Here is a 23,772-nt window from a genome sequence, read left to right as displayed (position 1 = left end):
TTTCTACTTTAGAAATGTTTATGTGAGGTGGTTTTTAGTGTACATTGAGGAAGACAACTATATATGGAAAGAAACAGACCATAAAAAATAAAAATTATAATTTGATACAGGTCATTATTTCTTTCACTATCTTTATAGATCTTTTCCCAGTCTCTTAGCATATACACTCAGTCTACTCTTCAAATTTCATGCTTTACTGGGTTCTAATTATGAAATTTTCTTTTAATTATGGTAATGTGAAATTATAGGAAAATCAGTTCAGGTGTTAGGAGGAAGAAATTATTTGTATTGCATACCAAGCATTTTCACAAGCACTAAACCCCAACCAGAACAACTAGAGCAGAAATTCTTATAACATTTTGCATATAAACCTTGACTGGCATGTACCAGAATACTTGGTAATTATTTGCAGAAGTCTTACAATTGGTCAATCAAACTCACAGAGCTCATTAGGTCTCCAGAGGTAATTCTATACTCCTATGATAGAAACATAACATATCAGTAGGGAAATATCTGCTATATTTCTTCAGAAAGAGTAATCAGCAGTCCCAGAGCTATTTTATGCTCCTCTGCTGCCCCAACCGCTGCTTTCAAAGTGGCTCTTCAGTTTTGCAAGATGGGCCATATGGGTGTATATGAGAATCACTTTGCCTTAGAAGCCACATGTTTATACAAAAAATATTTCTTGCAATTGCCTATGAATATAGCTTCCAGGGCCATGCAAGAAAAGGCCCACTCTATTTGCAGGGTCTGTTTTAAGAAGGTCAAAGCAAAGAGTTTATGTATTTATAGTCCTGGTCACAGATCTCCCACCAATCTGGCTTCATTTTTACTGTAAGCAGTGCTGCTTGTAGCCAGCACGCCACCTATATCAAATATCAACAAGTTCAACCAAAGTGGTTTTCACATAGATAAAAAGGTTTTTTGAATCTTTTACTCAGAAGTTTCTCCACAGGGATTGTGAGCATCACAGCCTTAAAGTATTCAACTTTGCATGTTCCATACTTCAAAAATGATTAGGACATAGTATGTGAATTATTTGGAATGGAGAAAAGAAGGAGGGACTCATATTGTTAACTAAAATATTGGGAGATACTGTGAGAATTTTCAATAAAATAAAAGCAATATTCCCTAACAGTTCACAACTTACTTAAGAAAAAGTGTTATCTTTTCATTTTCTTGGATTAGAGGCAGAACTGTTTTGGTTTAGACATTAGGTGTCCCTCCAAAGCTCATGTGTAAGGCAATGCAAGAAAGTTTAGATGTAAAATGATTGGATTATAAGAGATTTGACCTAATCAGTGCATTAATCCCCTAATTGGGGAGGTGCCTTTGGGGGATTTATTTTTGTGAGCTGAACTTAGTCTTTCTCTCTACTTCTTCGTGGCCATGTCCTGAACTGCTTTTCTCCGCTGCATTATTGTGCCATGATGTTCTGCCTCACCTTGAGCCCTGAGGAATAGAGCCAGCTCTCTATGGACTGAGAACCCTAAAACCATGCGCCCCCAAGTAAACTTTTCCTCCTTTAATTGTTCTTGTCAGGTCTTTTCATTACAGCCACGAAAAAGCTAACTAAAATGAGAACTGACCTCAGTAGAGTAGACAGATGTCCACGGGGCAAAAGAAACATCATGTTAAACCCTCCAGTCCCAGGGAAGAATTGAGTCTTCCACATTTATAATTACAAACATCTAGGAGAAAACATTCGACTTGCAGCTCACCAAAACAGACCTAAAATTTATTGACTGAATGAGTGTTTTCTATTTATTTATAGACAAGAGGTGAAACAGTTTCTCTTTCCTCCATTTGTTATGGAAAATGAGATTGTTTCCAAAGCTCCAACTACAAGGAGAAAAAGCTAGTAGATCTAAGTTTAAGAAGACTAAACAGAACCCTCTGGGAAGAGGTTAGACAGTTTGAAGAATAGGATTCTATGCTCCTGTACCAAAAGGGGAAAGAATGCAGAATCACCTGGGGATACAGACAGGCATGAGCAACCTTAAGTCATAGAAATAAACTCAAGTACAACATGGAAAATTAATCATTTCAAGAGAAAAAGTATGACAGGTGTAAATTTGGAGTACTAACCAGGAAGCCAAGAAAAGGATCCCTGCTCCACAGTTGTGATTGGCATATTTCATATACAGGGATCTCTTTACTCTGTTGCTTTGTTGTTGATCTCAGGGATAGAGGAATGGGGAAAGAAGGTTGATTAGGAGACAGGTAACTATCCTGATCGACTGTTGACATACCTGCATGTATGCCTAACTTGGGATATACTATACTTCATCATTATTTTTGGGAAAACATCTGAAGTGAGGCAAAGAACTCACTGATTTTCTGGATCAACCAAGATATTTGTTTATTAACATAGACATATATTAATATAATTTTTATGTTCTTTTAGTTAATAATGAATAAGCTATTTTTGCAGGCTGGGGTAGAGAGAATGAAGGGGATAAAGTTTTCAAAGATCTAGGCTGGGGAGGAAGAAAATGAAGTAAAGTGACAGAGGTAAGAAAATACTTTTTTTAATATTTATTTTTTAGGTGTAGAAGGATACAACACAATGCCTTTATTTTTATGTGGTGCTGAGGATCAAACCCGGGTCCCACCCGTGCTAGGCGAGCGCACTACTGCTGAGCCACAATCCCAGCCCCAGAAAATACTTTTTTAAAAAATATTTTTATTTGTAGATGGACACAATACCTTCATTTTATTTACTTATTTTCACGTGGTGCTGAGGATTGAACCCAGTGCCTCACACGTGCCAGGCAGGCGCGCTCCTGCTGAGCCACTGCCTGGCCCCAGCCCAGAAAATACTTTTAAAGCAGTGTATTGGCCACTTGTCTTTTATTAATTTGACTTTTTTGTTATTGTCAATATTATTTGTGCTATGTCTGAGTATTCGTCTTGAATCACAACTGATCCTACAAATAACCACAATTTTTAGACTTACAGTGATTATTTTACTAATTTTCTTAGAAATAATTATACAGGCACAGGAAGTTGTAAAAATAGTAGACGTCCCCTGAACCTTTTTATGGAATTTCCTATATGATAACTTATGTAATTGTAGTATAGTATCAAAAACAGGAAACTGACATTAATACAATCTACAGAATTTGTTCAGACTTCACCAATTTTTACACAGACAATACTTTTAACAAACCAAAATAAATACTCTGCTTTCTTAAAAAGAAATTTCATTAGTCATTTACATTTGATATATCTGATACTGTTTACAGTGGTGACCTATTACTACTTAATACTATTAAATATACTTTCTTACTACATTTTCAAACATTAGACCAGTCCATGAATACAAAATTTTATTAATGTCTTCAAATATTGTATATCAATTCCTAAAAGCCAAAAAGATGATCAAGATAAGTATAAAAACTATCATAGTTTGTAAATTTCATGCTTAAGATATTTTCAATAAGAGGCTATCAAAGACTCTGTGAATGTGGACTGATAAAAAATGTAGAATAAAAAAAAGACTCTGAACAGATTCTTGAGTTATTTAATATATCTATTTGTTGTTTGGAACAAATTTTCTTGACTGTTCCCACTATAACAAAATATGGAATGGTTTTAGGGTCTTTTGAACTTTGCACAATTGCAGTCACTTGAGAAATTATTATGTTAATTATTCACAAAAATCAAACATTGCAGAAGAAATTGTGATTTCATTTTAAAATTAAGAATTTTTTTTTTAAGTTTTCACCTTTATGATTCTTATTATTTCTTTCTTCTAACTCAAGTTGAATAATGTATCATGGAAATTCTACAACATACACTGTCAAATATCCTGTCCTTAGTACTAATAAAGGGATGAAGTTGCCTCTACTCCACAGAGTGTTGACCGTAGGCAAAGAGGAAGGCACAGATAAGGAAGTCATGGAATCTTGGCAGTCATTACAGGCCTTAGCAATGAGGGCCTCAGGAATCCTACTGGAGTGGTGGAAAGTTGTTGAGAGCCACAGCTGAGTCGGAATGGTCCCTGGCATTTCGCCAATAGTATTGATTGACAGGGGAGGCATTACTATCCGCCTCTGCAGGTACTTTGCAGTTCTCACGCTACTTTGGAGTTCTCATCGGGATTCCCAGGGATTCCCGGAGAGTTCCCATTGGTTGGGGAAGTGCAGGAGGAGGGATTTCCAGAGGAGATATTCCCGGTGGCGGGTTCCTGGACGAGCTGCGTAGCAATTGGGAGAATTCCCGTGGTGGGTGTGTGAAGTGTATTGGTGGAATTCAAAAATAAAGTTTGTTCCTGCTTCAGTGGCTCGTGATTTGTGCCCAGCAAGACTGCGGCAGAGAGTCATTCTCTAAAGGTCCAGGAGACCTTGGTCTAGTTCTTGTCCTGCCACATTTGGTACCTTTCAATTGCCATCTGACATAATGTGTTTTCTCATTTGTAAAATAAGAGAAATATGTTTTTCTTACTCCAGAGGGTTGATGTGAGAATCAAATGAGGTTAAAATACTTAGAAATGGTTCATGAAAATGTGGTATGTACACAGAATGGAGTTTTATTCAAACATGTAGAAGAATGAAATTATGTTGCTTGCTGGAAAATGGATGAAACTTGAGAGCATTATCTTAAGTGAATTAAGCCAGACTTCTAAAGTCAAGGGTCATCTGTTTTCTTTCATATGTTGAAGGTAGAGAGAAAAAAAGGAAAAGAAAAGTGGCAGAGGGATCCCATGAAAATCAAAGGGAGATCAGTAGAGTAGGGGAAAGGGACAGGGAAAGGGAAAGGAAGGGAAAGGGGAAATACCTGGGAGTGATACTGACCAAATTATATTGTGCTATTGTATATATGTACAGATAAGTAACAATAAATCCCACTGTTATGCATGAAGGAGAGGAAGACGTCTGAACAGAAAAAAAAAAAGGATTTTGCCAAGTCATAGGCATAGCTGGGAATGGTAAACATTGGGCAGAACCAGAACAAACTTGTGCAGCTAGAGGAATAGCTTTTGAACATTTAATCAAAAGCCAGGGGAGTCCTGGTGCCGTGCCGAGGCCCATGCCTGTAATCCCAGTGACTTGGGAGGCTGAGGAAGGAGGATGTCAAGTTCATAGCCAGCCTCAGCTAAAGCGAGGTGCTAAAGAACCTGTCTCCAAATAAAATACAAAATAGAGCTGGGGATGTGACTCAGTGTTCAAGTGCCCCTGAGTTCAATCCATGGTACCCAAAATATTTAAAAAAAAAATTTAAAAAGCCAGTGGAGGTTTACAATTCAGAGGTGGTAAGGAAGTTTGCCTTTGAATTTTTTTGAATAGCTAGTAATAGCAGTAAGTTTTTTCTGTTCATTTTGAAAAAATAATACTTCAAGAATTGGAGAGTGCTCTATAACAGGTTGGTAATATTGTAAGGCAAAATATGAGCAATCAAAAATCAGTTTTGAGCCATATGTTGGAGAATGCATCCCTGTCACTTGCTCTCCTCTTTCCTAAGAGGGCTTTCAAAATAGATTTAAATGGTTTTCATATAGACTTATACTACATTAAAACCTGTAAGAAAGAAGGAGCATGCCAGATGCAGACAGGAATAGCAATGGTGAGGGTAGACAGAATCCATGAAGAGATGAAGATGTTTGTTGCAAGAAAAGAAGGAAAGAGAAAGTCATCTTTCTTCCACTTGCCATGGCTGGATTCCCTACAAGTGTAAGCTGGACCTTCAAGCTGGACCTTCAAGCAGTTCCATTGGCAGGTGTCCTGATGTCTCCACGTTGTTGCTGAGATACTCACTGATCTTCTTTTTAGTTCTGTGGTCAAAGCCCAAATAAGCTAATATTTCCATTCACATGAACTCTTATGTAAGGACAAAAATTTACTAAGTAATATGATGAGAAGACAAGGAGAAAGCCAAAAAGGGAGAGAAGACAACCTCTTAACACTTAGTAAGATATAACAGACCCTGTGAATTTGCAACTCGCCTCACCTGACTAGCATGACTTCACAATATATAGAATAGAAATGAATTCGCCCTCTCATCTGAACTTCCATCTTCTCAGTAAGGTAGCCCAAGTAGAACTTTGTGAATTCTATCATTATAATGGTTTATTATCAGGAACGGGTCATGTAGTAGAAACTAGATGATCTAGATGCAGGAGACATTGGGCAGGACCATAGCCTTTTGTTCTGTCATCTCTGGGCTTGTTAAAATACAGCTCTAGGATGGATAAAACTAGGTGTAGTAACTGATAAGGAAAAGCCATAGAACAAACATGCATGATCTTTAAGTCAGGATGCTTTTAAGGAGCAAACATGGTTTATCGAGGTAAAAATAATGTGAAAAAAATTTCATACTTACTAGGACCCAGACAGTATCCCAGAAATAGAGAAGTGATACAGAAGAAGCAGATTTAAAATGTCAGTTTGTCTATTATATCCACTGCACTTTTCATGATGTCCAATTTCTTTTAGTCATTGTTCTGCGATCAAGTATAATCCATGTAATTGGATTATCTTCCAATGTCTTAGAAAGTATATCTTACTAATATTGTAAACCAGCACAAGAGAGCATAACAGATGACTAGTTTTCCAAAGAGTACATATTACATGGGAATTGGTGAGTAAAGTCCATATTTTAGGTCCACTTTTATTAGCATACATTATAATGAATATATTATTTTCAGGACTCAAATCTACAGAAATTTTCTCGCTATGCTGAAAATACCCTAATGCTCATATTCTGGACCAAAATACATCTGATACAATGACTTTTGTTCTTTTCTTTTATATTTAATTAACAACATGACATACTTCTAGCTACTCATCCTCAGTTATTTAGTTCTAGGAAAAAATGAGACTTGTTCACAACTTGAACGTTAAACAGGTCATGATGATACTTCTGCTTCTCTGATTTGTTTTAAATCACATCAAAAATACTGGGTCCATCTAAGATATAAAAGCAAAAAAAAAAAATGACTGGTACTTTTGGGAGGTAATGATCTGTCCTCTGAAAAGCAGAGGCTGTTTAAATGTATTTGAACTAGTTATTTGGACTTTCAATTACAGTATGTTGCAATATATTATTTAACATATATTGTAAAACATGAGTCAGCAGAAGAGTGAGGGTTTAGCTCTGATAATTTCACTGTCTCACAAAAGTGGTTCATACATCGCCATATAGTACAATGTACAGAGATCTTTGTAGGAAATTTTTTATAAGGAAATAGTTACTCTGTTATTCACTCAGAAGCACTCACTATGCATTAATGATGCATATAATATGTGCAGAGCTGTTTTACATTTGAAGGATAAAGAACCAGGTTAGTTATTCCATTTTTAATAATATGGTAGAATAGATATTCAATTAAATCTCTCCTAGTACATCTCAAACTCCTGAGAAAATATTAAAGAACTTTTTAGTGCATGATTGAACTGGTGGGATACAAAGAGAATTTTTCAAAGAAAGCTCAAATACAAGAGTAAGTGGCATATGCCTTTTCCAGGGTGAACAATCAACCCAAGCCATCCTAGAGCTGTATTTTAACAAGCTTAGAAATGATAAGTCAAAAGCCTGTGGTCAAATAAGGTGAGAGAGGGTTTCTGCATAAAACATAGCTCCTTAAAAAACAAAAAATCTTCAGTACCTTAATGGAGGGGGAACCCTATATACAGTGAAACAGGGGACATCTTTTACTTTCTCAACCTGGGTAACAGATGGGACAAGAGGATGAATAATTAACTATACCTTAAGATTTACATACAGCACTCATGTAATTTATACCTCTAATTCATATTACTTCTGTGGTTCAAATTTTAAATTTAATTGAACAGGTCCTGGTTGGTTTATGACCGTTATGTGACAGAAGCAAATTTGAATCTTCCTTGTAACTATGAGCTTTCTACTCTAGCCTCAAAGAATTCACAAAAGTAAAAGCTCAAGCAACATTACTTCTTAAATCAATAATTTACCAACTACATAGGAGAAATTTCACCAAGAAAACAAGCCAGCAGCAAGCATCATAACAGAATTAGAGTTACATATTATATAATTCTAATTATTAGATAAAATATGTATTTCTAAAGAAATGAATATTGAAAAGGCATTTGAAAAAAGAGAGTATCAGAATTAACCAAACCGGTTTGAAAAAGAACAGAAAGAACTTCAAAAATGATACATACAATAACTGAAATGAATAACATAGGAATGGATTAAATAGCAGATTAGTTATGGCTGAGACGGAATAAGTAAAACATAGAAATCAAAGAAGTTAAACAGATAGCTGGTCAGAGAGAAGGATGGGAGAAGTCACTAAGGTAGTGTGAAAAGGTATTAAAGATGCTTCACTGGGGTCCCAAAAAGCAAGGACTAGAGAGAATGAAAAAGAGCCATTTTGAGAGATAAGAGATAGAATCCAAGGAATTAGAAATTAAGCTATAAGCTTAGGAATTCCAAGAAAGAATTTTTATAAATTCATAGGTACAACTTCTTATAATGAACCTGAAAAACAGAAGAATTGAAGAGAAAATCTTGAAAGTATCCAAAAGAAACATTGTACAGATTGCTCACTTTTTACCAGAAACAGTGGAAAACTGGAAGACAGTGGTATTGGTCTGGAATCTTTTTTTGTCCACTGAAAATGTTTTTTTCAAGAAGGGTAAAATAAAGTCATTTCCTGAAGATACAAGAAGACTTTTGACAACCAAAAGACTCTTAAGAGTATATTTACAAAATATTTTCTCTTTTTTATTTTTTCTGTTTATTTATGTATTATTTATTTTTTGGTTGCTGGAGATTTAATCTAGGATTGTGCATGTTAGGTAAACACTACCACAGAGCAACATCCAGCCCTAGAGAATGTTCTGCAGAAAGAAATCAAGATGCCAGGAGGATGAATGAACTACAAAAAGAAATAGGTCAGAGAATGTATTTATAAATCTAGACAAATATTGGTTGTTCAGAGTAGTATCGCTAATGGTAATTTCTAGGGTTAAAAAAATCCAAGTATAACTATAATCATAGAAAACTTATACATGGGTATAAGAGATAGATAATCAGAGTTCAGACATTCTAAAAAGTCTGCCTTATTTGAGAAATGAATAAAAAATTATTGATGACTTTAGACATCACATTTTTAGATATACATGATGAAATATCCAGGATTACCACTAAATTATACAATACATGATGATTAAACTGGCACAGGGTTGCCAAGGGAGATTATAGAAATGAATGTGAATGTATCCATAAACATAGCTCCTGTAAATGGATTTATCTACAGTTAAAGACAGTTTATCTACCTTTAAAAGAAACATTTTTTAAAAAGGCATAAGTAATCTGAACATAGAATGTTTGAAAGTAAAAAAATAATAATATACAAGTTAAATATTTACCAGATATCTTTTTGTTTTTTTTTCTACAAGAGCCATAGACTGTTGCTACGAGTTCATAAATGGTTTGTTTCACTAGGAAGATTAATAATTCCATTCTAAATAGAAAGTTGGTAGAACTGTGAAGAACATTAACAAATTCAATAAACAAACTTAATATAACGGACACATAAAGAACAATCAAACAATATATAGCACATATTTTTCAAGCACAAAGAATGTTTATTAACACTGTTCATGAATTTGGCCATTTTTGTCTCACAAAATATAGGGAATTGACTCAGAAATTATGTTCTGTTATCAGAAGTAGTCAAGTTATTAATGTCAAAAAGCTACCGTATATATTTGAAAGTATTACTTGTAAGTAACTCATGGAGAAAATCAGAACAGGATTTAAAAATAGAGGCCCTTGTGGTCCATTTGTATTTGGCATTAATTAATAATAGATACATTGTAAGAAGAGTGGACTCACTAAGGGAATTAGACATTTGAATATAAATAACTTACACCATGAACTAACATACAATAAGACTAATGAAGAATTATAGTTAATAATTTCTAGATTTGGGGGGAAATTATTAGTTGAGCTTGGGGCTTACAGAAGAAATCATTCTTTTAGCAACTGACTATTTTTCTGGTGATGAAAGTGATATGACCAGATACCAGAAGGACAAGATTATTTTGAGTACCTGAAAATCTAATACTGTGTATGACAACAGAAGATTGCCCTAAATATGATTTTTATTTTGCAAATCTGCAATCACATTTATAGCAGATATGACAGGAGAGTCAGTACAGAATTTAGATAAAGGTTATGAAAGTTATTCATAGAGCAAGAAATAAAAATAACAAATATTTTAAAAGACGATCTGCATCAAATATAGTCAGGGAAGGAACCAATTATGAGATATTGTTATGTCAGATGGGCCAGGATAAAAGAGACAGAAAAGCCCAGATCAAGGGTTTATGCACACAGGGTTTATCCAGATATTTTCTCTGCTTTTCATAGTGTCATTCATTTTGGCTTATTCTGTCTCTCCCCCTCCCCTTTAGCCATGCAAAAAATTTCCTGTTATGTAGTAATATTTTTGATCCCAAAAGTTTTCTATAGTTTTGTCATATTCCTTTCAAATGCTGTTAGCAATTTGACAATGTATTCTATGAACCTAGCAATTCTAGGAATTTATATCCAGGAGTGAAATGTGTATATGTGTGTGTGAATGTATATGTGTGTATGTATAAAATTTAATTAAAATTAAATAAAATTAGAAAATAAGGTTGCATTAGCTACATTTGACATACACACACACACACACACACATATATGTATACACACACATATATGTATACACACACACACACACATATATAAAACCATTTAGTAACCATTTGTGTTAGTGAGCTTTGTGTAATTGTGACCAATGTATCTGACAAACAGCTTGGAGGAGGAAACGTTTATTTTGGCTCACAATTTTGTCGGTTAAGTCCATGATCAGCTGAGTTCATTACTCTGAACCAGAGATAAAGCAGAACTTTATGGCAGAAGGGTGTGGCAGAGGAAACCTGATCAATTCGTGACAGCCAGGAAGCAAATACAGTTTGAGTGCAAGAAGCCAGAGATAACATAATATGCAAGGACACATTGTTCTCATAGTCTAATCATTTCATCTCTGAACATTCCTTCATTGTCTCACATATGAGCTTTCTGGGGACACCTCACATCCAGCCATAACACCATTAAAATTATATGTAGATTAATATTTATATGAAAGAAAAAGCAATATATATCTTTTGTGTAAACTTGCATGTATACTATGTGTTGTAAGCAATAACTTGTTTATAGTTATGCGGACAGTAGTCATATCTCATGATAAATGTGGTGAGAGGTAACTGTTATATAACATAAAAAGCAGAGATGGTATTGGGGGCTTGAGTTTTAAAGTCACTATTCTGCTAACTATCCTGCTTCAGACATATCTCTTTACTTCTCAGGTCCTTCTACGGGTTCTCATGTTTTAAATTGAGGTGAGAGATGGGTATTGGACTTCATTAGCATTAACAGTTCTGCATAATGGTAGTCATTGCCTCTGTCTTCTGCAACATGACAGACAGCAGTCTTAGTATTCTTTCTCTGGGCTCAGTTCTGCCTCACCATTCTTCCCAAAACAATGTGTTAATTCAGGACTTCTAAATAGATTGTGCTTTGTACATGAATCTTCTTTGCCATCCTTTGACAAAACCAGATGATCTTAGAAGTTCTTTCAGCTGGAAGATCTTTCTAGTCAAGGAACAGAGCTGTTGTGGCAAGAAATAATAGGGAATGCCTTTCAAGGCCAAAGAAGAATTCTAGCAGCCCCATTTAAACAAAAAAAAGTGACAAAAAAGTGAAAACAAACAGGTGAAATAAATCTTCATAATGTTTTGTTTAAAATATTTCTATAGGCAATTGATTTAAAACAGCTATTAATGAGATATTTGCTTTTTATATAGAACCTTTGTAACCCACTGTGTTTAAAGCACATACTATTCTAGATAATAAATTTTCACTGGAAATACTTGATCTGTATTTAAGTTGACAGTTTAAAAAGCATATTTTCATATCTACATTCTTAACTTTCATAATACTTAAATTATTAGGTTTTTAAATTTAATTAAAATTAAATAAAATTAGAAAATAAGATAAGATTGCATTAGCTACATTTAACATGTCCCCAAACCACACATGGTTGATGGCAGCCATACTGATTGCCTTATTGGTTTGGAGAATAGAAATAAACATGTGGTTTGGTTTTAGCCCTTAAGGAGATTTTCTTGTTGAGACACTGAGATATCAAAAATAAACATATCAAGAATATAATTCAAAATAGCATAATTAAGTGCTAAAAATTTGCCATAGACAGACTAAGTGCTACTTGGGTAGGAAGTTCTAGAAACATCCACAGCTGGATACTTTCCTTACCACTTTGAAGTCTGAGTGTTGGCAATGACTTGTTGAGTTTGTGAGAACAGAGTGTCTTACTTTAGAAAGTGTGTGTGTTTTGCCTGCAGGCATGGGACCCGCTGTGCTGGAGAAGTGGCAGCCGCTGCAAACAACTCTCACTGCACAGTTGGAATTGCTTTCAACGCCAAGATCGGAGGTATGGGAAACAAACTTAGATATAGACATGAACCAGGCAACTATTCTGCTAAATAGTTTTCAGAATCCTTTTAAAACTAAAGATGGGCATGTTTTTGCATGACAGTATTCAACTCTTGCTGACAGTAAAAAACAAAACAAAACCAAAAAAACACGTTAACATGGGTTGTTCAGTATAGTTAAGGATTGCTGATGCTATACGTGAAAGTATTGCAGACACATCGTTTTTGAACAGGCTTAAAAAAATGTTATTCAGTAATGAAGACAGGGTTATTGGTATCTATACTAAAACACAAACTTGGTGCCTGTTTCTAAAAGAACTAATAGTAGAAACATCAGGTCATCATGTCTCTATAGAATGAGGTGTTTTGAGGTTCTTCACAGCAGATAATACTTTTTTGTGTGTTGTGTTGCTCAGGATTTAAAAAGGGTTCCTTTAACTATAATTAAAGCAGTAAGAGTAAAATCTTTGAAAGTCTCATAATGTAGTGATACTGTTTCCATGAATGATTTCAGATGCACAAACTCAGATATACATAAGTTTGGTATAAGGGTCCCATAAATGCTGTGTAAATCCAAGTATTGATAAAAGCAAACTCTTAACTTTCTCATTTGTAATCATCTTTGTAAGCAATAACCATGTGCCACAGCTACATGCAAATGGGAAGAAAAGGTTATATACAGAGCCTGGTGACTGATCAATATGCCTGGCCTGAAGGCATTCCCATAGGGTCTGCTGAAAGGTCTCCCATAAGATGAATGAACTTTCTGAAACCAGGCTGACCTCCTTGTTTCCAATGTGTCATTTGTTTCCATGTTATACATAGAGTTGGAACTAACAATTTTAGATGGCAACCCTATCCAAGATAAAAATTTTAAATATTTAGGGAACTGTAGTGTCCCCTTATCTCAGATTCCATTGGATGTCTGAAAGCACTGAGAGAACTGATCCCTGCATATTTTTTGTCCTCTATTTAAATACTAACAATAATGTTTATCAATTAGGCACAGTAAGTGATTAACAATAATAACTACTAATAAAATAGGACAGTTTTCACAATAAGCTATAAAAAAGTTATTTAAAACATGAATTATTTCTGAAATTTCCATTTAATATCATCAAACCTTGGCTGTTGTCAAATCAGGGAAAGCAAAGCCACAGATAAGAGGGGACAGTGATATACAACAACAGTGCTAAGAAAAGGTTTCCTGAAACTACCTTGAATTTCAGTCCATGGTAAATTTGATCTTTTCCTTTCATTTATTTCATCCTGAATTCTTAGGATATGACAGTTTACTGACCAGTAATTAGCTGCACTCAGGAATACCTGCTGTGTGTCAGGGGGAAGGCCATTGGGGAGCTAAGGAAAGGAAGCCAAGGATGCTCCCTAAAGGATGATGGCCACTGGAGGCCCCTGCTCATCCCAGAGTCCAATCAGGAGCCACCTGGTGAACCTGTCTTGCAGCCCAGGACTTGTCCTCACATACAGACTTAGACCCTAGATCCCACAATTATACTCTATCACAGACTCAGCACTCTTACTGACCTTGAAGGAATGAGAGCATGAACTTGTGAACTCAGATAAACTGCTGACCTAGCTGAACAGTACTTTATTTAAAAAATGAATGTGTGGCGATGACTCAAGAATGTTCTAAACAAGAGCATTCTGAATCATAAACTTAACCCCTCAAGCCCATGAAGGCATGGAGTTAAATGAGAAAAAGAAGCAGTCTTTCATCTATAAAGTTGATGAATTTTTTTGTGTGAGTTTTTAAGACAGAAAGCCATTACCTTCTAAATGCAACTTAGTCTTTCCCCCCTTTTTTTTCCATATACTTCATGTAGATTACAACAGAAGTTGAATTGAGGTGTTGTGTTGATATTCTCATGTTAGCATTTGCACACACTCGTGGGATTATTAGTTATTAACAGTTATAGTGTTTTTTTTTTTTTCAGACCTCAATGTACTGGTAAAAGATTCATTTTAGGCTTTTAAATAAAAAGTCAGAGGGAGGGGCATGGTGATACCTGCCTGAAATCTCAGCAGCCCAGGAGGCTGAGGCAGGAGAATTGTAAGTTCAAGGCCAGCCTCAGCAATTTATCGAGTCTCTAAGCAAGCAACTTAGCAAGACCCTATCTCAAATATAAAATAAAAAATGGGCTGGGGATGTAGCTCAGCATTTAAGCACTTGTGGGTTCAGTTCCCATTACCAAAAATCAAAATGTAAGAAGATGAAGTATTTTCTTTGTCATTACAAAATGGAATGATTAAGTTTGAATATTTATATTAAATTAAAAGAAACCAATGGCTATTCAGGACTGAGTACATGCAGAGTATTAGCCTGTGTTTTCTATGGCCACAAAACAAATTACTAACAGACTAAGTGTAGTTTTTATCCCATAATTTTTAGACTCATTCACAACCTTCATTCTCTACAGTACTTGTAATTATTTTCTTTTAAAAGTCCAAAAAGTCACAATGTCAAACAGTAAAACTTAAGTATGTGCAACAACTATGTACCTATTAAGAATAATTAAAAAAAAAAAAAAAAACAGAACCAAAAAGTCTAGAAGCAGAGAATTTGAAGGCGTAACAACCAAGTGTAGTGTCTATAGGGATACTTGGACGATTTAATGTTGGCTGGGTGTGAGATGACAAATAGTTTAACCGACTATTTGTATTGTTTAAATGAAGAAAGTGAGGCAAAATTTTAACAGTTTCTGAGTACTGGCTCTATGTGTATTCATTGTTCATTTTTTCCTATTTTTTATTTGCAAGTTTTATAGTTAAACTTTTTAAATGAAGTAGTCCCAATTCAACCACATAATACCCAAAGCTACCTGATTTGAGGCTTTAATATTTAGTCTCTGTTTATTAATAACCAATAAAAACTTAAAATCCTACTGAGATAACAGTATTTTCCTAAAGAGTAAGTTTGCCATGTAATGGTAATAATTTTAAAATAATACAATGTCTCAGTGATGATAAGTAGTTTTAACTGAGGAGGAGCATATTTATTTACCAATAGAATGTTTTGTTAGATTTCTGTTATTTTGTTAGTTTGATTGCATAAAATGAAAAAAAAAAAAAGGAAGCCTGGAATTTGGCATGTAACTTATTTCTGATTATCTTAGTGTCCTTTTGCAAAAAAGAGTTAATAAATTTCTACTGTCTGATAGAAACATACTTAAATCAAGATTAATAGCTAAACATTGCAAAAACCCTTTGAGAATTATCTGAAGTGTTAAATGCATTCTCATTTATTATTTGGCTTGTAAATAACTTGGCAGAAAAGACATATATTAAATTCAAATCAATTTTAAGATTAGAGGATAGTATTCAATATGGAAAAAAGGAGACCAGCCTAACTTGGCAGTTTTCCAAGTTTTATAAGTCTGCCACGGTATATACCAACTAGGAACATGAGATATTCAGTGAAAAGAAATTTTAGGAAAGGTTGATGGTTTGAAACTCTTTGTCAAATACTCAAGAGTGGGATGAGAAGGGAGAGATTGTGTTTGCCGTTGTAGAAATTAGAACTGTAGGGGGTGATAACAGTGGAATAAAAAAGATTTTAAAGAAGTCTTACTCATTGACATGCAATTTAACTTCCTTTCTCCCCAAAATGACTTCTACAAAGCAAGCATTATACTTTTATAAGGGAAAATATGCTTACTAAAGTGTTGATTAAAGATGTTTTCTTTTACCCCCAAATCCTATATCTGGGTTACTTGGGTATCATGTAGTGAAGGCTCTGTAACTTGCTGGTCCTCCTTTCTGTCTTGAAGGAGTACGAATGCTGGATGGAGATGTCACAGACATGGTAGAAGCGAAATCAGTTAGCTTCAATCCCCAGCATGTGCACATTTATAGTGCCAGCTGGGGACCAGATGATGATGGCAAGACTGTGGATGGACCAGCTCCCCTCACCCGGCAAGCCTTTGAAAATGGCGTCAGAATGGTAGGTTTTTAAAGCATGAAAGCTCATCCAAGGTGGTGATTCTCATATGAAGACTTTGTGACCATCTCACCCTCCAGGTTAGAAGAACGGATGGAGCTCAAGGGTTGGGACAGTAGATAGATTAATGGAAAGAGGTGCTGTTGTTTCTCTTCTTCCTGCCAACTAAGAGCTAGAGAAGTTCCTCTGGTGAGAATAGAGGTATGCTTATATTAACTCAAAGGAAGTATATTAATTAATATGTTCAACTTGAGTTTGGAGAAGCAGATTCTTGGGGCTGTGAGGTTAAGTGGGGATGTTAACATTCTTCAGCTAGTGCTGATAGATTATCCAGTAATACCTTTTGGCTACCTACTTTTGTCATCCCTTTCCTAGTCTCACTTCTGTCTCAGGATGATATTATTTTTCCAATGGCTCCCAAACTCCCTGACCAAGTAGCTTAACCCATCTTGTGTTCCTTGATTTCAATGAAAGATTCACTGACTGCTGTCTTCCAATAAATGGACTACGTAAACTAATGTGATAAAATGTCTGTTTCAAATTTCTTTAAAAATTCTTATTCAAATTAAATAAAAATGAGGATTTTGCTACTTATAATCATAAAAGGAGAGCTCAAGCAGAAGCAAGCTGTTTCTTGTGTATGCATAGACCTTTATGTGGTTTAAAGCATATACTGAGTCATGTTCACTGGAGGCCATCATTGGTCTGGCCCTAAACATCCTTGCCTTCCTCATCTCTTTTCTCCTTCATCATATAAGCAAACTTCACCATTAGTATCCATTATCACATACTGCTTTTGGCAATTCCCTGCTCTTTCACCATGGCACTACACCCTACCCCCCCAAGTCCTCACACTTTTGCCCAAATCCTGCTTGGTCTTTAAGCTTCAACTAAAAGGTCACCTCTTTCCAGAAGCTTCTTACTGCCCAAACTAGAAGTAAGTGTAATTAAATCTCTATTCTGTGATCCCTATTCTTTATATTTTTACTGATGTTTTATAGAGTTGTCATCTCATATTGTGTGTTGTTTCTAAGTGTATCTTCTTTGCAAAATCTTCAGTTCCTGGAGAGTAGAACTTATTCCAAACATCTTCAAGAGTTTTGCAAAACCTAGATGGCTCACTGAATTCTAGTGAGCACTCAATTAAGTGTGTGTTGAATTAAGTTTAATTTACTGCAAATGATACTAACTATAGAGTTGTTATGTATTCTTCCCAGGTTTGGAACAGTGGAATGTAGTGAGTTGATTAATGTAGTGCTGAAGTAGGAGTAAAAATAATGTCTCCCACATCTTTGTGGAATTGGTCTTAGGATTTTAACAGAAGACTGAGTTAAGCTGTTTCCTGGTTATTCTGAAATAGACTGGAGGGGGAAATTATGTATTTTTTTGTGGGAGCTTCCTAGATAAATGATAGTTCATGTTTGGTTAAGATTTGACTTTTCTAATTTTCTCAATTTTCAACTACATCAGAGCCCTCTTAAACTGTAAGATAATGTTTTAACGGTTGTCTAGAATTTTTCTTTCCAAGTTTCTTCATCTAATGATTTCATTATCATAGGTGTAGACTACAAAATACTATTCTTGCTCACTCTGACATCCACAGAATGGTTTTTAAGTTAAGTAGACCAAACTTAGTTCGTATTTAACCTTCAAATTGTATTTGTGTGTTGCCTATACTAAAGAGAAACATGGAATTTCTTATAAATATATAAATATTTGTATTAGTAATGCACAATCTCATGACTGTACATGTACATGTGATAAAAGGCTGTGTATCCAATAGCTGGTTTTACTAAGATACTGCAAGGCCTGCCAGTGACTAGGTAACATGAACCAAAGGATGTCACATTTATTTTGCTGGGGAATTTATTGTTCCATAGAAATCTCAACAGCAAGCTTAAATGTGTAAAACAAACAATGGAGTGCTTTGGTTGAAAGGAGAGTGAAAAAAAGTTAAGGTTAGAAATGAGATCATGTGCTAAAACCACTAGAACACAGAGGAGTACTATACTGAGAAATAAATGATGTGGAAAAAATGTATATTCATTATTAGTTACAAAAATAACCTTGTGCTTATTATGATAGATCATGTACAAAAAAAATGTATGAGGGTGAATTAATAATAGATTTCCTCATTCATTTAGGTAACAATGCTGGGAGTATACAACACATCTTTCTGTACTTCTACACGCATTAACAACCCAGGATCATTTTATACATCTGTATGCTACTCTTTTCACATAATGGTATCCCAGGGGCATCCTTTCAGAGCAACCCATAAGGATAGAGCTCATTTGTTTTATTTATATCAAAATTTGGGGAATATAGAGCTACCAGAACTTTGGTGCTGAGGGCATAGTTCAGTGTTAGAATGCACAAGGCCCCAGGCTCAATTCCCAGCAGTCCCCCACAAAGGGAGAGAAAAGGGAGCAGGGAGTCAGAGGGAGAGATATAATAATTTATTTGATATTCCGTTGAGGAACTTTCAAAGTTTAATTCTCAACAAAAAGACATTTAGTTTTAAAATGAACCATTAACTTTTAGAGTTGAAGAAGTAACAAAAGAAATGACTTTAATAGGATTATTTTCTGACTTCTAGCATTTCATATCAAAATATGTAAATTACAAAAAACAGGGTTAACCCATTGAAGTAATGTCAACACATTAGCATTCTCATATAAGTTAGGCTAAAGTCATATCCAACACCTGTCATATACTTCTCTCTGACCTTATATAGATCAAGGTACTTCTCAGCTTCCATTTTCTCATCAAAATGAGGTCAATAATAGCACTCACTATGTTCAATAAAAGCATTTCTTTTTTTAAAAGAAAAATCATTTCTTTCCAAAAAACTCCTATGCTTGTCCTCAGTCGCCCATTCTTCTCTCCTTGACCATATCTACCTTGCAGAGTTCTAGATGAATCCCTTAGTTACCCAAAAGGTAGATCAGAAAGAATAAGGTATGCATTATCACAGACTTTCTGAGTTCTGTGGTGTCATTTACTTTTTCTTCCTCTGTCTATACTTGCCTTCGATTTTACTTGCCCTTAAAAAAAGCATCTTCAATTTCATCATGATCACCTCTGGATATATAACTCATTTCAGTTATCTATGTGAGTAGTCTTGAATTCAGTTTATATTTTCCCAAAGGATGTTTCTCTGAATATCTATGAATATGTAATTTAATATTTTAAGCAGTATATTAGATAGTCTTTTCCAGGAAAATGAAAACTTTTACTATTTTCTCTGTTATCAGGCATCAAGTGAGACTGTAAATTTTATGTTCTTTGCAATCATTCTAATTTATGTTTGTATATAATATATAATACCCGGGAAATAGTTGGATGAAAAACTTTATACAAAGTTAGATTATGGAGGGTAAAAGAAAAATAAATAAGTAGTGTGTTGGCTGTGTGATTTAAGGCATGAAGGAATAAATGGTTGATACAATAATTCCTTCAGTTAGCTAACTGAAAACCTATGCAACAGTCCAAAGTCACTCTGTCCTATCAAAGTTTAAGTAAATCATCTGTAAAAATACAGGAACTGGAAATTACTTATCCCTCCTATTAAATTTAGTGAGCTCCAACTTTCTATTCAATGTAAATGAAGGGATGAAGAAAAAACATCTAAATTTTACATGTAATATATTAAAATCCCTCCATTCTAGCAACAAGACAGAAAACAAACTATCAAGACTCCATCAGCTGAGGATAGGTGGGATGAATGAAATAAAACTAGGGGCTGGGGGAAGGCAGGACTGCTTTCATGGAAGGTCAGGATATCCTCTTTGAAGAGGTGATAATTGAGACATATATGATAATAAGGCAGTCGTGTGAAGAACTAGGAGATGAATGTTCTACGCCAAAGGAGCAGAAAAAACAAAGAACCCTGATTAGGGAGAGATTTCAGTGTATTCCTGGAACAGAATGCTGATTTGGACATAGGGAGCAATCTATAGGGAGCACCGAAAGAGTGGTGAGAAATGGATTGGAGGTGTGGGTAAGAGCCAGCTCAGCAGAGTTTTCTAAACCATGGAGAGGGGTTGCATTTTGTTTTGTTTCAGAAATGTACTGGAGGTTTTAAGCCATAGTGCCCTGATCCGATACACAGTTTTAAAAGATCACTGCTCTATGGATAGCGAAGTTTATGTGGCGTAAAGGGTGGGGAAGCAAGAGTGAAAGATTGAAAGGCCATAGGACAGACTTGAGCTGGGTAACAGCAGTGCCAAGATCACCAAGGAGATCAGGCAGCAATAGAGGTAAACCCAAGTATCAAGAGGTAATAAATATATTTTGCTCAGGGAGCCCAAGTATTGATTGCATCCATTCCTTCTGTTTGCTAATCAAAAAATGTAGCAAATATTGAATTTTAAAATGCTCCCTATTTGTTTACTCTAAGATAAGCATTTGGCTCCTAGAATGTAACACTGCTTTCAAAGACTTTAACAAAATCAGAATTGATTCGATTTATAGCCCCTCTAGAATTAATATGCCAGAATTCCATTAGAGAAACTGTGTTAAACAAACCATATCACAGTTGACAACTTGCTCTTTCTCCCAAGAACTGCATTTTATTTGATGCTAAGGAGCTGTAAAATTAAATGCAAGTATTAGAAGCATATAATTTGAGCCAGACCCAATTAATGTAATAATAACAATAATAATAATAACAGAAACATGAAGAACATTTAACATTTTGACCAATCTATTGTTATACTAGAATCACTCTTCTAAGCTCTAAAATAGACAATTAACTTTTTATTGTCTCAATAATCTTATAAGACAGTTACTGTTCTCCCCAATTTTTACAGATAGGGAAACAGAAATCCAGCACAGCTAGACATATCAGAACATGGACCTCAAAGAAATCTAAGAAACTCTGTTACATGTTGTCATTTTCATTTTATTGAAAACATCTGACCTCCTACCTTACTGTTGCTATGGTGAATGATTCAATTGCTCACATCCTACCTAAAGCTGCCTCCTCCGTTAGTTCTCTGCCCCCGACCATCCCACCTTATCCCATCAAAGATCTATCTCAATCCATTATTTTTTTATCATCAAAATTTCTCTTTCAACTCTATTATTATCATCAGTATACATTAATACTGTTAATTCTCCCACCTTAAAAGAATGAGGAGAGAATTCTCCTGTTGTCTTATATCTCCTTCCTATGACTGCCTTGTTTCTCTTTTTCCCTTTTGAATGAAATTCCATGAAGCCATTGTCCATATTTACCTCCAACCAGCTCTTTTTTAAAATTATTATTTATTGAAATCATGGCATAAGATCTCCGCCCCAGAAATCTGCTGAAGTTGCTCTTTCTCTTATCAAGGTCACGATGACCTCCCTGTACAAACCCATGGGTTTTGCCTTTCACTTGTCCTAACAGAGGCCCACCTGGTTCTCTGGTTCAATATAATACACACATTCTAAACTTTCAGAACCCCTTCTTTGCAGTTATCATCCCTTTTTATGCTCACCTTTTTGCTTATCTTCATAAAATCCAGAGTCTCACTCTGTGTTTTTCTGTATCCCAAATAACCTGAACAGTATTGGATACTCAACAGGTGTTCATTGAAGAAAGAATGAATGATTGAAGGAATGTGTGGATGACCTCCATGCCAGTTTGCTATGTCTTGAGTTAATTTATTTGAGAATCATGCTTACATTGCTTTTTACTTAAAATTCTGGAACTGAGTTATCAACACACATGGTATACCATAGCAGTTAAAGTGTCCAGACTCTGGTTCAGATGCTCCAATTTGGAAATTTGGGTTATAATACTTTTTTATATGTTCAAGCTAATTAACCTCTGAGGATCAGTTTTCTCCTCTATAAAATGGAACTAGCTGCCAATAATTACCTTAAAGGAGTGTTGTGAAGGCCATACGATTGATACCTATATAAAATATTCAGCAGAGTTCCTGAAACAATGTCATAATCACTGCCACACATGGGCAAGGGTAATAAAAATGAAAGCATGATTACTCATAAAATACCATAAAAGTCTTGTCTGTTCTAAATATCTTGGTTTAATCAATTTCATATTGGTGATTCTTATGGAACATAATTATAGAATCTTGAGTTTATATTAATGAGTGGCCTATGTAGTAGGAAACAGTATCCAAGAGAATATTATCTAGGGTGCATTACAGAAACCCCTAACTTAATAAAATGCTAAACAGCATGGATTGGGAAACACCATTTATATATCATTTCTTTGGTGAGGTAAAAGCATATTAAAAGCTCAGAGTCCTCCAATAAGAAGATGTGTTTAACTTTATTTAATCAAGGTTCTTAAGTTGAACCACATAGAAGCTTTTCTTTTCATGACTTTTCTGATTTGCTTTTAAATTTAATTTCATTTTCGATCCTATGGAACTATGCTATGCAAATTCAGCTACACTTGTTAGACCTTTAGAGACAGAACATCAGAACTAGAAATAATGTTAATGGTTAAGTCAATTTTAACCGGTATTTATGTGTTTCTTTACTTGTTGGTGGCACCACTATTCACCCTGTGTCTCTTCCTAAAACTTGTGATTTTCTTCCCTTTCCTTATCCCAGTCATCTGTAAGTCTTGTCTGTACTGTTTCCTCAAAGTCCATGGAATCTGCCCTCTTGTTCTCACAATTAGAACAGATGTCTTTCACGCAGACTTCTGCAGTAGCATACTTCTAAAACTTTCTCAATTAAGCATCAGCTTTCAATTCTTCATGGAAGTGGCGGTCAAAGAATTATTTCTATATTCAAACTTGTCCTTTTTCTTTTTTTTTTTTTAATTTATCACTGCTTTCCATGACTGACAAGGAATATTCTAGACTTTTTAGGAGGGCACACAGGGTCTCTTAAAATTTTGCTAGTGGTCTCAGAATAAAAATTTTACATGTCATCTTAGAAAGGACAGTTTAAAAGTTCCTCTCATCCACATTGACGTGGTTCTATTTGCTGGTTCCATTTGCCATTGTGAGGCTTGGACCTGCCCCTTGACAAAGGGCCCCTCAGGGGACATTCCTGACTTAATCTTCCCCCATCAGTCCTAATAGAAAAATGATTTTATTAAGCAAGTCAGTCAGTCAGTTGACTGTGTTTCAGATATAGATGATTCCAGATTTGGTGTCAGAATAAGAAGCTAAGAACCTAAAGTTGTCTTTGATAGACTCATTTATTCATCTGTTCCTGATGGTGTTCAGGAGACATTCACTGGGTGGTTCCAGTATTCCAGGCTCTTTTATAGATGGCAGGGAAAGATGAATAACATTGGGCCTTTGTCTTTGGGGAGCTCACCATGCAATGATGAATAAATGTTCCAAATGA

At 35.1% G+C, this 23,772-nt stretch overlaps 1 protein-coding gene across 3 annotated transcripts in view; it reads left to right on the top strand.

The window, feature by feature from the left end:
• Pcsk5 (proprotein convertase subtilisin/kexin type 5) overlaps positions 1 to 23,772 on the top strand; it is a 449,712-nt gene that overhangs the window by 153,173 nt on the left and 272,767 nt on the right. For all 3 annotated transcript variants that reach the window (XM_046459433.2, XM_046459431.2, XM_046459435.2), the window contains exons 6-7: positions 12,402 to 12,490; positions 16,280 to 16,452. In XM_046459433.2, coding sequence (XP_046315389.1) covers positions 12,402 to 12,490; positions 16,280 to 16,452 — 262 coding nt within the window. The remainder of the gene's footprint in view (positions 1 to 12,401; positions 12,491 to 16,279; positions 16,453 to 23,772) is intronic.

Source organism: Marmota monax, unplaced genomic scaffold (assembly GCF_021218885.2).
Source record: "Marmota monax isolate L192 unplaced genomic scaffold, Marmota_monax_Labrador192_F-V1.1 WCK01_AAM20220418_F8-fsc00059, whole genome shotgun sequence".
Taxonomy (NCBI): domain Eukaryota; kingdom Metazoa; phylum Chordata; class Mammalia; order Rodentia; family Sciuridae; genus Marmota; species Marmota monax.
Note: the sequence above shows the minus strand (reverse complement) of the source record. Positions and strands in the feature narration are given on the sequence as shown.